Source organism: Protopterus annectens, chromosome 8.part0 (genome assembly GCF_019279795.1).
Source record: "Protopterus annectens isolate FY-2018-M chromosome 8.part0, PAN1.0, whole genome shotgun sequence".
NCBI lineage: Eukaryota > Metazoa > Chordata > Ceratodontiformes > Protopteridae > Protopterus > Protopterus annectens.
The window spans coordinates 91,398,633-91,411,896 of NC_056741.1; the positions used below are offsets into that span (position 1 = coordinate 91,398,633).

The 13,264-nt window shown below is 37.2% G+C and overlaps 1 protein-coding gene across 1 annotated transcript in view; it reads right to left on the reverse strand.

Annotated features, from left to right (window-relative positions):
• The window catches only part of LOC122807973 (asialoglycoprotein receptor 2-like), a 406,546-nt gene that overhangs the window by 96,026 nt on the left and 297,256 nt on the right, over nucleotides 1–13,264 (reverse strand). The window contains exon 5 of the mRNA XM_044079000.1: nucleotides 2,053–2,177. Within this exon, the coding sequence (XP_043934935.1) occupies nucleotides 2,053–2,177 (125 nt within the window). The remainder of the gene's footprint in view (nucleotides 1–2,052; nucleotides 2,178–13,264) is intronic.

A 13,264-nucleotide genomic window follows, 5' to 3' on the forward strand; every position in this document is an offset into this window, starting at 1 on the left:
CTAGTGAAGTCAATAGCCAAAGACATCTGGGATAACAGCCACACCAGACACCAGAGAATCCTGAGATATGGTTTTGCTGCCAAAGAAAAGTTAGTACTGGACCACACCCCCTGATTCCCCTACACACGTCATTGGATACCTCCAGGCACATATGCACACACACACATGTATATATGTATACAGATCTACTTTGGAAGCTCAAACTTTTAAAACTTTTAACTTAATATGGTCAACACCATAACATCAAAGTTCTGAAAATTTGAAACTTCAATAAAAAAAATAATACAATTTTTTTTTACATTTATGCAGAGGACAAGCTCATTGCATCCCTCAAACCCCTTGCTAATTAACTATACCAACTCTGAGATTGCACTACAATGAACAGATCAGTAAATTTCCCATTATGCAGTGTACGGAGATCTCCATTTCAACAGTTTGAAGTTTCAAAACTTCAGTATTATGGTCTCAACCCTATGAAGTTCAAAGTTTTGAAACTTTGAGCTTCCAAAGTAGACCCATATATACATACATGCATATATGTATATATGGGTTCACTAGAGCATCTCAAAATCCAGGAACAGTGAAATTCATATGATGGAGACCATATGATTGCTGTTTTGGAATGGAGATCTGCATACAGCGCAGAATGGAAAATTTCCCTTTTGCTTGCTGTAGTGTGATCACCAGTGGTATATTTAAGTAGAGGGGGTGTGGGGGATGCATGGGGGCTTGCCCCCCCTGCAGAAATGTTGAGGAAATGTTTAGGGAGTGGTTCTGTGCATTTATTTTGGAGTCTCAACATTCCAGAACAGTGATCATATGGTCTCCGTCATATGAATTTCGCTGTTCTGGGATTTTGAGATTCTCTACTGAATCCATGTATATATATATATATATATATATATATATATATATATATATATATATATAATACACATATATATATATATATATATATATATATATATATATGTATAATACACACACACACACACACACACACATATATATATATATATATATATATATATATATATATATATATATATATACACATATATATATATATATATATATATATATATATGTATACACATATATATATATATATATATATATATATATATATATATATATTTTTTTTTTTTTCCCCCTTGCATTTATGGCTTTATAATGAATGGTTGATATGCCAATTGGTTCACATGAAAAACATGCACCATAACATCACCCATTCATTATATCATACAAAAAGCAAATCAACACTCAGTACATCAAAAAAAGAAAACAAATTTCCTTTTCTGATGCACTACCCATAACCCGACCACATCCATTACAAATTTGAATAGTGATATGATTTGCTCCCTCCCACTCCACTTAGTAATACTTGGTAACCTCTGACCATGTCCCTGCCTCTAAACCAAATGTGCATCTTAAAAAAAGGGCATCCCATAACACTACCACTAAATAAGGTATCTTGAACAGCCACCACAAGCACATACATGCCCTCTCTGTCTCATCACAATCACACACACACACACACACACACACACACACACACACACACACACACACACACACACACACAAATGCACACATATCTAGTATGCATACTACTTACATTTTTTGGCAAAATAAACATTCCACACAATGTCCTTTAGATAAACTGGACATTTGTACAAACAACCCTGTTGTTCTGCCTGTCCATCAAAGCAACAGTTAACCAAACATGATAGTCACCATTAAATTTCCTTTATGATGAAATCCATTTGTATTCATGTCCCGTAAAAGAAAAAAATATATCTATTGATCCAGCAATCTATTAAAATAATGCCATCATCTTCAACACAGAATATTTGTAAAGTAATTTATTTGTTACTTGACATGGAAGTTAATGCAGATTTATTAAAGGTCATTACATGGAAACAAAAGTTCATTAATAAAGTCACATTACATTCATTGTGGAGTAATTATTTATAGAATACAGTGATAGGTTTTGTTCAGTATTCCATTATTTTAAGAGCCTTACTCAAATTATTTTTGGTGGCAACTTACGTTGTGTTTTTATCAGTGACATCACAAGTAGTCCCATCAACCCATTTCCAGGTTTTGCCAACAAAATTGCGTAGTCCAATCCAGTAGAAAAATCCATCCTTTATTGTGATCATTGTTAAGAATTCCTGTAATAATAAAGTAATGCCTAAAATTATTCCATGTCTGCAAATATTACTAAATCAGTCCAGCTTATCTGAAATGATGGTGTGTCATTTTCTTTTTTTTTTCCTTTTATTACCATTTTAACACTTATTTTCTGTTGTTAATCTTTACTTTACAAGTCTTAGTTTCTCTGCTAGTGGCCTATTATGGTACATATTTAGCCTTCAGCATTCTGCCTGTCTCTTTTCTCTAAGTCTTTCTCTCTTTCTCTTCCTACCTCTATTCTTTTTCTCACTCCGTCTCACACACTTTTTTAAAGGGACAATCCCAGTGTTGAAAATTCGGGTCCATGCTAAAGCTTACAAAAGCAACACCCACTTTAACTACGTCATGTTTAATTCCACCCACAGTGTCAACTTACTGAGAATATCCTGTAAATCAGCAGTTCCTCTCCACTTTTAATTCCCTGTGTGAACTACAGTTTGGTTGTGTGTTCCTATTAGATTTAAAATAGCCATGCCTTTGAAAGTTTACTACTTTTGTCCTGCCCTTTTATGCACCATCCTTTTTATTCATATCCTCTCGTATGAAGTACTGCCATTACCAACTTCTAAATTATCCTGAGACGTCTTTGTTTTTTTTTTTCTTTGCCGATATTGCTTGTAACCTGTTTTATTACATAAATGGGTAAAGTTATAAGTAAAAGAGTATACCTTTACCAAACAGTTAAAATGAATAATACCAGAACAAATGCTAACAAAGTAGCAGCGATCAAGTATACTTAAAAATCACTGGCGTGTTTCTGTGTAATCTTGACATGACAACGCTTGCAGGTCAAACCACAGAGGCAAGGACTTGCTAGTGTATTAACTAATAAAAAAATTAAGTCTGAAGCATTATTAGCAAGTTAATGTACCAGTGTTTTAGTGCATCTAACTTCTCAACTTCTATGCTGCACAATTTCAGATAAAGCCATAAATACTTAAGGTGAGAAAAGGTCTAAACTCTGTCACTTTTTAAACAATAGTCCAATTCACTTAAAACTGTTACATTGGGTTTTGCTTCAACTTACTCTTTATCAGCAACAAGACATGTGAAACTCTATTATCTGGCATAATACCAGAAAAAAATCAAACATTTAAGAAGGGCTTGGTAAATATTAAAATGAAGATGCAAAAATGTGGATAACTTTTGGGAAAAACAGCTTTAATTAGTTACCGTTACCGCAACCGCATATTACGCGATCGCATTAACTTAAATTAAACAGATACTCCATTCCTAGCATCAGCCAAGGTGATGAATAATACATATTTAGTGTTTTCCCTCTTTTAAAATAGTAAAACAAATCAAAGTATGATCGGCACAAGGCAACTGCTCTATTCATTTTATATCTAATTAGTGAAACAAATATAAGCCAAGATCATTGCTAGGCAAACTAAAATCTAGGGCTATGAATCCAGCCAAGTTAGTTAATGCTATTTATTTGTTTTATTATTTTCATGTAACTCCAGCTACAGAAGTGAACTTAGGTACTCCAAATGGCTACTGGCTGCATAATGGCAATACAGTATATAGAGAAGACATAAACTGTTGTTGCACAGGAGTCTAAGACTACACATTTCAACTGTCCAGATGTTCAGAGAATGTCCAGACTTTTGCCTCATATTTTTGGTCTGTTCCTCATAAAAAATGTGTGATTTTCTGCATCTTTATGGCAAATCAGTGAGGACTCAATTCCATAAATAATGACAGGTATTTGAGTTTCAGTCTTCATATCAAGACATTTTACTATAGCAACTTTCTAAGTTTATATAACAATATTTAAAATTTGTCCCTATTTTTGAGGCTTTGTCCCCCCAATGATTTTTCTCTTTGCCCAGATTTTTTGCAGTAAGAAGTTGAGAGCTATAGTCCAGATTCTTGTTACAAATGTGAAATTAATTATAGCATCTGTCTGGCAGTAGGCTTAGATTAGATGGTACTTTTCTGTTATCGGGGCAACATTTGTAATGAGCTCTTGGAATCTTACCCAGCACTCGCAATTGCTGTTGTGAGTACCAAACATTGTCCCTAGCTTGGGGCCTTTGCCTCCCGTTGCCTTTGCTCCCCCATTATTTATAACTTTGTCCAAATTTCTTGCTCTAAGGGGTTGAGAGGTATGGCCTGCCAGTGCATTGCTACATGAGAAGTAAAACTAAAACTAAAAAGACTCGCAAAACTGACGTGTCAGTATATGTGCTATGTGATCACCGAATGCAAGTTGTCATTAACAAATGCTGCAGTTATGAGCTGCAAATTACATAAAAATAGGACTTCCTTCAAGCCCTACTCATTTTGTACTCCGCATGCACTTGCTTCTTCATTGCGGAATGCCAGTTCCGCAGTTACTGCTGGTTCTGCAATTTTTAAACTCTTTTTAAAGTGGGTGTATGATGTCAAGGAGAAGGTGGAAATGTGATCAAGTAAACACATGTGGTTGTCTGGTCTGAACACACCTATAGTGGAACTAAATGATACTGTTCAATGTCTGTCTTTTGTAACCACAATTCTACAAAACATCACTAAGCATTTTATATTGACCCTCCAAAGAACACTTCAGTGCATAAACTATTTCATCCATCTTTGTTAAATATATTTCGGAGGGTAAATCAGAAATGCAAAAATAACAGATCATATTGGCCCTCACATTTAAAATGAATTTATGGTAGTTTTCCATTATCAAATGCTCATTCCAAGTGCTGCCCCAATAACGGAAAAGTACTGATTAGATTAAGGTGCTGTTAGCAGGCTGTTTCTGTAGTCTTGTGATGGAAGGTTTAATTCCCCTCAGCTTCAATTGCCTGTGTGACTCTGAGCAAGTCACTTAACCAAACACTGATGATGCAGTAGGCACAACATTTTGTTTGTATATGAGAGGCAATTCCATATTATCAATGCTTTCATTATGGAGAATTTTGAAACAGTGCAGAAATCATCAATGCTTTCATTATGGAGAATTTTGAAACAGTGCAGAAATCATCAATGGTGGCATAACTATGTGAGATGTGAAGCATGAGTAACCTTCTGAATTGCAGGACTTGTAATGCAAAGCCCAAGAATGTGGAAACTAAATGAAAATCCAGACTTACTTATACCAAGGTTGGGATTGCCTTTTTTCAGAATATTCCCTTTTCTCTGATGTATGGCAATTTTTGAGTTAGTATTAATAAGTTCATGGTGTGGGAGACTTGAACAAGTTAAGTTTAAAGGAGAACATTGATATTCAGTGTCCACTCTTCTATATTTTTGATGACTGGGGAACATTTCAGTATAGAGCTGAGGCGTGTTTTTAATTTTCTTCAGGATTTTTGGCTCAGTTGAGTACAAAAATCTAAGGAAATTTTTAGTGCAATCTTTCTTTTTTTAATTATTTAGGCAATGTTCTATATGTTTTTCCAATTTTAACTTTATATACTTCTTATGGCTGATGACAGTATGCTTCCAAATTTGGATGTTTTGTGAAAGGGTGACTTCTTAGGTTCATAGGCAGTTACTAGGCTATTGGACCTGAGACCCTTATAAGCCTAGCCAAGAGTTTAGCCCATGTTTAGACAAATTGTCACCTGTTGCCCCTGTCCAGCAGGGACAGAGGTCGAATCCCAGGGATGTATTTTTATTTCCCATCCATTTATCCAGGTTGCAGTTAAAAATGGTAAAGATGTGCTCTGCTTGATGTAGAGAGGGAGTCTATTCCACAGATGGGGGAGGCTCTGGGAAATAAATCTGTCCTGCCAACAAGACCTATTGATGTTACAGAGCAGGTTGAGGCTATACATGTGGGTTACTCGAGTGGAGCTTGCCTTGCATATATGCAGCATTCCCATCAAGGTAGGCTCCGAGATCACCTTGTATGCCAGACAGAGGTCACCTCTGAGATGTCGGAATGAAACTAAGTAGAGGGATAGGGCTTTTAGCCTATATGTGCATGGTAGATTTTTGAGGCCCTGGATTCTCCTGGTGAGGAACCTCTGTGGTCTCTCCAGCTGCTCCATGTGTTTTGTGAGGTACATGCTGAATGAGGCATTGTACTCAATAATGGGCCTTATAAGGGAAGAATACAGGGATGTTATGACCTCCTTGTCCTTAATAAGAGACACTTACTTATAAGGTGGGCCATGTAGAAAGCTTTCTGTACAATGAAAGTAACATGGTGGTCAAAAGTCAGGTTGCTATCAGTCTGGGTGCCCAAATCCATCACGACTGATTGCGTTCTTAGGATGTTATTAATCTGATAATTTGTAGGGACATCGCTCTCCCCAAAGGGGATGATGATGCATTTTTATGGATTCATCTTGAGGCCAAGTTTCTGGCACCAGTCATTTGTTTGGGTGAGATCCTCTTGGAGGATGTCCATGTCACTAGGAGAATTAATGACAGCACCCAGCTTGTAGTCATCTGCAAACTTGGTCAGCCATAGCCCACTGGTTTTGGCCTGCACCTCAGAAAAGTATATCCCAAATAACAGAGGTCCCAAGATTGAACTCTGGGGTACCCCACTTTATACGGGTCTACTGCTTGAGGTGGCTTCCCCTATTTTGATTAGGTGGGTTCTATCAGTGAGCCGGTTAGCTACCCATCTAGTAACATATGGATTGATACCTAGTTGAGAGAGTTTATCTATTATGCCCGAGTGGTTAATAGTGTCAAAGGCTTCGGCCGGGTCAAGGTAGGCAGTTTGCACTGTCTTCCCCTCATCCATGGCTTTGGTGACTGACTCAAAAAAGTCGACCAAATTTAACAGACATGACCTCCCCTTGACAAAGCCAAACTGTGTGGGATTAAGTGTTTAAAGGTTGCCATTGTCCTTGTTAATGAGGTCCATGATAATCCATTACATGACTTGCAGATCAGGCTTGTTAGGCTAATGGGTCTATAATTTCCCAAATTGGTGGACACTCCATCTTTGTATAAAGGGATGACCGTGACTGTCCTCCACTCAGCTGGGACAAAGCCATTACTCAGGGTATGGTTGAATAGGCACCTAATGTTTCTGCAAGTTCCTGCCTGAGTTCATGTAGGATGCAGCCTGGGATGCTGTCAGGTCCCATGGAGGTATTTTTTGCCTTTGAGATAGGAGTGATGACCTGATCCCTAGATATAAGGGGAAGGTGGCAGGTACTGGGAATATCCTGTTTTACTAATGGGGGGGGGGGTGAAATTTTCACTGAATCTGTCAGCCAGCAAGTTTGCTATATCTATGGCATTTGTATATGTGGTGTTCTTGACTACCAGTTCCGAATAGATCTGGGTGCTACCTTTGAGATTACGGATATATGTGAAGAAGACTTTATGATTGTCCCTAGTAGGTTTACTATCAAATGACTGAAAATCAAAAGACTGAATCCCAAAAAGACTGAAAATTCGAAATATTGAATGATGGAATCTGTCTCTTCTCCACTGTTGTGTGATCTTGGAGTTGGTATATATATTTGTCAGGGGCTGTGGGGAGCTTGCCCCTTGCATTAAAAATGTATTCAATATTTTGAATTTTTAATTCTTAGTGTAGGTCCTATTAGGATAATGGCCTTCTTTCTTGCATAGATACTAAGTAGATTTGTGAGGGGGAATTTGGAAAACATATCAGTTTTACAGAACATAATTGGTGATGGAGCACTGAGGAATATGTACCAATACTGCTGGTTATTACAGGTAAATATACTTTTTTAATTTTTTGAGAACTTTTTATTTAAACTGATTTCAGCTGCTGTTTAGATTGAACATATCAAAGACAAAATAAATAAAAATAATATATTTACTAAACTTTTTGTTGCTATGTTTTATTTATTATTTTATATCTCATTTGATAACCATGTAAATACACTAGCCTGAATATCCTTTTTAGACATCACCTGGGCCATTACTGCAGAGGGCAATAACTGGAACAAAAATCAGTAATATTATTCAGCACACAAATTGGTAACATCACTACCAAAGCATGTTTTAACAAATGCTTTACTATATTTAGTTAAGAAGGTTGCATGCTAATAAATTATAGAGGGTATATATTATAAACGAAGATGTTAATACCTGAAAAAAATGATATGTTAATAGTCGTGTAAGGTCCAATATAGGGGAAATACTGAATTCTGTTGATTTTATTCTACATTTACATCAACATTTGTATTTGAAATACTGAATTCTGTTGATTTTATTCTACATTTACATCGACATTTATGCCGTAACAGACACCTGGTTCAAGGCAGCAGAAAGCACTCCTGCACTACAACCATATAACTCAGTCCACACCTTTCAGCCCGAGAACTTGGACCAAAGTTCCAAAGGTAGTGGTCTTTCCATATTCATAAAGGATTTGCACACCTCCAGACTGGTAGGCCAACATAACATATTTGAGATACTTCAGGTGCAGCTAACTTTGGGTAAGACAGCAATTCAGGTTGTAGCCTGCTATAGGTCCCCAACCATATCCTAAGACTCACTCCATGTTCCCAAGGACTCTGGAGAATATTAAGGTCAAACCTGACACTCTCATACTGGGAGACTTCAACTACCCCTCCATTGACTGGGAAAACTACTCATGTACCAATACACTTGCCCAAAGTTTCCTGGAATTCATTGATTCCAATGCCCTGGACCAGCACATTCTTACCCCAACTAGAGGTAGCAACATCCTTGACCTGGTCATTACTAACATGGATGACCATTGCTCTACACTAATAGTCAACTCCTCGCTGGTTTAGATCTGACCACAAGCTAATCACCTTGGAAATCCACCCCCCCCCACAAAGGTAACCTACCATGAAAAACTTCTCCAAACTAACTTTGGGATCCTAAAAACAGGGGTGGCTAACTTCAGGGCACCCATGCAAATGGAGATCAGTTGCATGACTGTCGAATCATACACCAATGGACTGTACGAACATGTACACAAATGCATGGATCTCGCCATACCCAATAGAACCAAGATGCTCTCCTCCAAAAAAAGGAAGCCAATCTGGTGGTCCCCTGCCATAAACAAACTCTACAAGAGAAGGAGGAAATCTGATGCGGAATAACCTGAAATCCCAAGACTGGAAAAACTCCCTTATCAGCCTCAACAAAAAGTTGAGATCCCTCATTAAATCCTCTAAAGCTAGCTATGAAAGCAGAATTGCAGCAGATAGTAAATACAACCACAAGGCCTTCTATAGTTATGTAAAGAATTTCAACGGCAATACACAGATTTGCTCTGAGCTACTGCACAATGGTACCTCCTATACCGAAAACTGAGTGACAGGACCATTACTGTTGGACTGATGATGCCCTTGGGTTTATCAAATGCTTAACATTTAGCAGTGGAGAAACCTGACTTTCAATAACTTAGTTTTGAACCTATGTCATCTTCGAAGTGTACATGGAAATTTACTATGTGTGCTGCTGCTTACAGCATCTCTAATGGAATGCAAGTACAGTGCAGAACTTTGACAAGACGGTCTGATAACTGCTACATTGATTCTGCATTATTTACATGTTCAGCTTCTGTCACATGATGACCTGCTCACTCCCCTCAACCTGCATAAGTAAGTCATATGCATTTTCAGCCTGCATCACACAGTCAATGTTACACGTTTTTTTTAAATATTCATGCATTTTTCTAGTCACAAAGTAGTTAACCTCCTGCAATGCAAAGCTGAAGATCTAGGTTTTAATAAACTCTGGTTTAATTGATACACTGTGTGACACTGTCTGAGTGCCTCAGTTCCATTTTTCTAGTCTGTATTGCATTCTACTTGAATATTAGAATAAAAATATCCAGGCAACAGAAATAAAAAAAATCAAGAAGTGAGTTTATTGCAGTACATTATTTCATTCCACTTCACCATGAAAGGTGTTTTGATGTTTTGGATATGTCTCTTAACCTAAAAACCTGGGCCTTTTTAGTTTATCCTATACTTGCCACCCTACCCTTTACTCCTTGTGTAAGTTAAACAGCTTTTAAACACTGGAAGGAGAGAAACATTATTACATGGGTTCTCTTCTTAAAACAGACAAAACCAAAATAATTATTTACCAGAATTTCAATATAAATATAGTCTGACAGTTGTTTTTAATTATTCATAGCAATAAACCAGGCAATGCCTCCATGCTAGGCAGAGACAAACATAAAGTATGACTCATAACTGCCTCACTATATAGTCGGGAGTCACTGCCAAAGAGAAATACATGCTGCTATCCTATAAATATCTCAGGAACGTATTTCTGAAGCTATTCCCTGGAATCTAAATAGCATTTAGAAAATATTCTGCTGGCAAGAAAAATGAAAGATCTGCAAATGTTTTAGCACTACTTATGCATCTGTATCTTTAAATGCTCAGTTGATGCTTATTGTTCCCATCAGCTGACTTGTTATTTAAGTCAGAATGTAATTGCGTTTAATGTCTGATGAAGCGATATTAACTATCGTGAAAGCGCTTACGTTTCTTAGTTTTTATTTAATAAACACTGTTGGTTTGTGTAAATTTGGCTGCAGTTATTGTTTTTTATATATATTATTTTTTCTGCGCCTCACTGTACCCTAATCCGTTATTTGTTTATTTCTGTCTTGATATCTTCAATTGGAAGTGCCAGTTTGAAGCCTATTTAAATATTTGATAATACCAGCCTATTCTGCTTATGCTCTCTACATTATATTCTCACTACTGGAGGTGCAATGATAGAGATAAGGACACACATAAATATTTTTGGGGTATGTCTTTCTCTGTGAGAATTGTGGATCGGCACACAATTGGTCTGCCGTTTATTTGCTATGTTTTTCTGCATAGCCACCTATTTTGAGCATTTTCTGGCTTGTTAAACTTGATTTCTGCATTAGTAACTGTATTTAGAGCACAACCTAGAGCTGTTTACTGAATTTCCTGTTTGCACTTATTTTTAAAATCGTTTTTTTCTCAAAACTTGCATTTTATCTGTCTTTGGCTTAGCACTCTTGTGTGGGGTCATTTACTACACTGTTATAACTTGTTGATACTTGTGAACCTCTGCTATCTCTGAAAAAAAAAAACAAAAAAACAAAAAAAATCTTGCTTTTTTCCCACTTTTTTGAGATTTAAAAAAGTTCAGTTACAGGTTTGCTGTTCTTGAACTGTTTGTAAGTGGTTTTGGTGTCTTTTCAGGCTTGTTGGCTGTTGGTGAAGCACCCACCAAGAGGAAAAAATGCTGAGAGAAGAAAGGAGACACTTTTGAGATTTTAAGTATTTTTCCTATTTGCTAAGTTTTTCTGCATAGCCACCTATTTTGAGCATTTTCTGGCTTGTTAAACTTCATTTCTGCATTAGTAACTCTATTTAGAGCACTACCTAGAACTGTTTACTGAATTTCCTGTTTGCAGTTATTTTTAAAATTGTTTGTTTCTCAAAACTTGCATTTTATCTGTCTTTGGCCTAGCACTCTTGTGTGGGGTAATTTACTGCACTGTTATAACTTGTTGATACCTGTGAACCTCTGCTATCTCTGAAAAAAAACAAAAAAACAAAAAAATCTTGCTTTTTTCCCACTTTTCTGAGATTTAAAAAAGTTCAGTTACAGGCTTGCTGTTCTTGAACTGTTTGTAAGTTTCTTAGAGGCCATTTTTTGCTTGGGCTAAAGGGAAGTCTCTTTGTTGATCAGTGGCAGTGAAAAACATTGAGCAGCCTGCCTGCCCCTGTGGGAGTGGTTACTGACTTAAAACTGTAGTTTTATTGGCCATTTTGGGTCAATTCCAAACTCCTTCATCTTCCTCTCTTAAAACCTGGTTGCCTCATGGTTTTGGCGTCTTTTCAGGCTTGTTGGCTGTTGGTGAAGCACCCAGCAAGAGAAGAAAATGCTGAGAGAAGAAAGGAGCCACTTTTGAGATTTTAAGCATTTTTCCTCTGTTTATTTGCTAAGTTTTTCTGCATAGCTGCCTATTTTGAGCATTTTCTGGCTTGTTAAACTTGATTTCTGCATTAGTAACTGTATTTAGAGCACAACCTAGAGCTGTTTACTGAATTTCCTGTTTGCAGTTATTTTTAAAATAGTTTTTTTCTCAAAACTTGCATTTTATCTGTCTTTGGCCTAGCACTCTTGTGTGGGGTCATTTATTGCACTGTTATAACTTGTTGATACTTGTGAACCCCTGCTATCTCTGAAAAAAACAAAAAACAAAAAAAAAAACTTGCTTTTTTTCCACTTTTCTGAGATTTAAAAAAGTTCAGTTACAGGCTTGCTGTTCTTGAACTGTTTGTAAGTTTCTTGGAGGCCATTTTTTGCTTGGGCTAAAGGGAAGTCTCTCTGTTGGTCAGTGGCAGTGAAAAACATTGAGCAGCCTGCCTGCCCTGTGGGAGTGGTTACTGACTTGAAACTGTAGTTTTATTGGCCATTTTGGGTCATTTCCAAACTCCTTCATCTTCCTCTCTTAAAACCCTCTTTTGCGCGTTTTTGCACGTTTTTGTGCATAGCGCAACAGCGGGCAGCCCCGCCTAATTGGGTTTAAACTTTTCCTGGCTCCACAAAGTCTGCTCTTCACTTTTTCCCTTAGAACTACTCTATCTCTCAATTTAAACACCATATTCTCATTCTAAGGCGCTTCACTGGTCCAATTAAGTAATCCTACAAGTTAGCACTATTAAACCATAAGCACTACTTACTCTTATACTCTCTACGATTACCCTGTCCTCTATTGGTCCGTCTTAAATTCAGTTTCCCTATATTACTCTAGCATGTCCAAAGGTCAGTCAATGGTTTCCTCTCCAGTCCAGCTGGTGAATCTGGGAATTTTGAGGCACTGTTACAACTGTCTCATGTACACGGACAACCCTCTCCTCCTCCAAACAGGTTCAAATATATGTGAGAGATGCAACTATTTAGCCAAACTGGAGGCTGAGCTCTCTCATCTCAAAATTGGTGTAACCAGTCAAGAGGAGAAGGTAACCTCACAGAACACAATTCCAGTATCACATAGTCCCACCACATCAGCGAACCAAGCACATAAATACACAAAAACATACTCGGAGGCTCTAAATAAAAATCTACCTAAGCAACAGAGACCTCCAAAGTAGACATCTAAGCAAACGCTACCTCAAAACAAAACATGCACAACACATAGCCCACAAAGTCA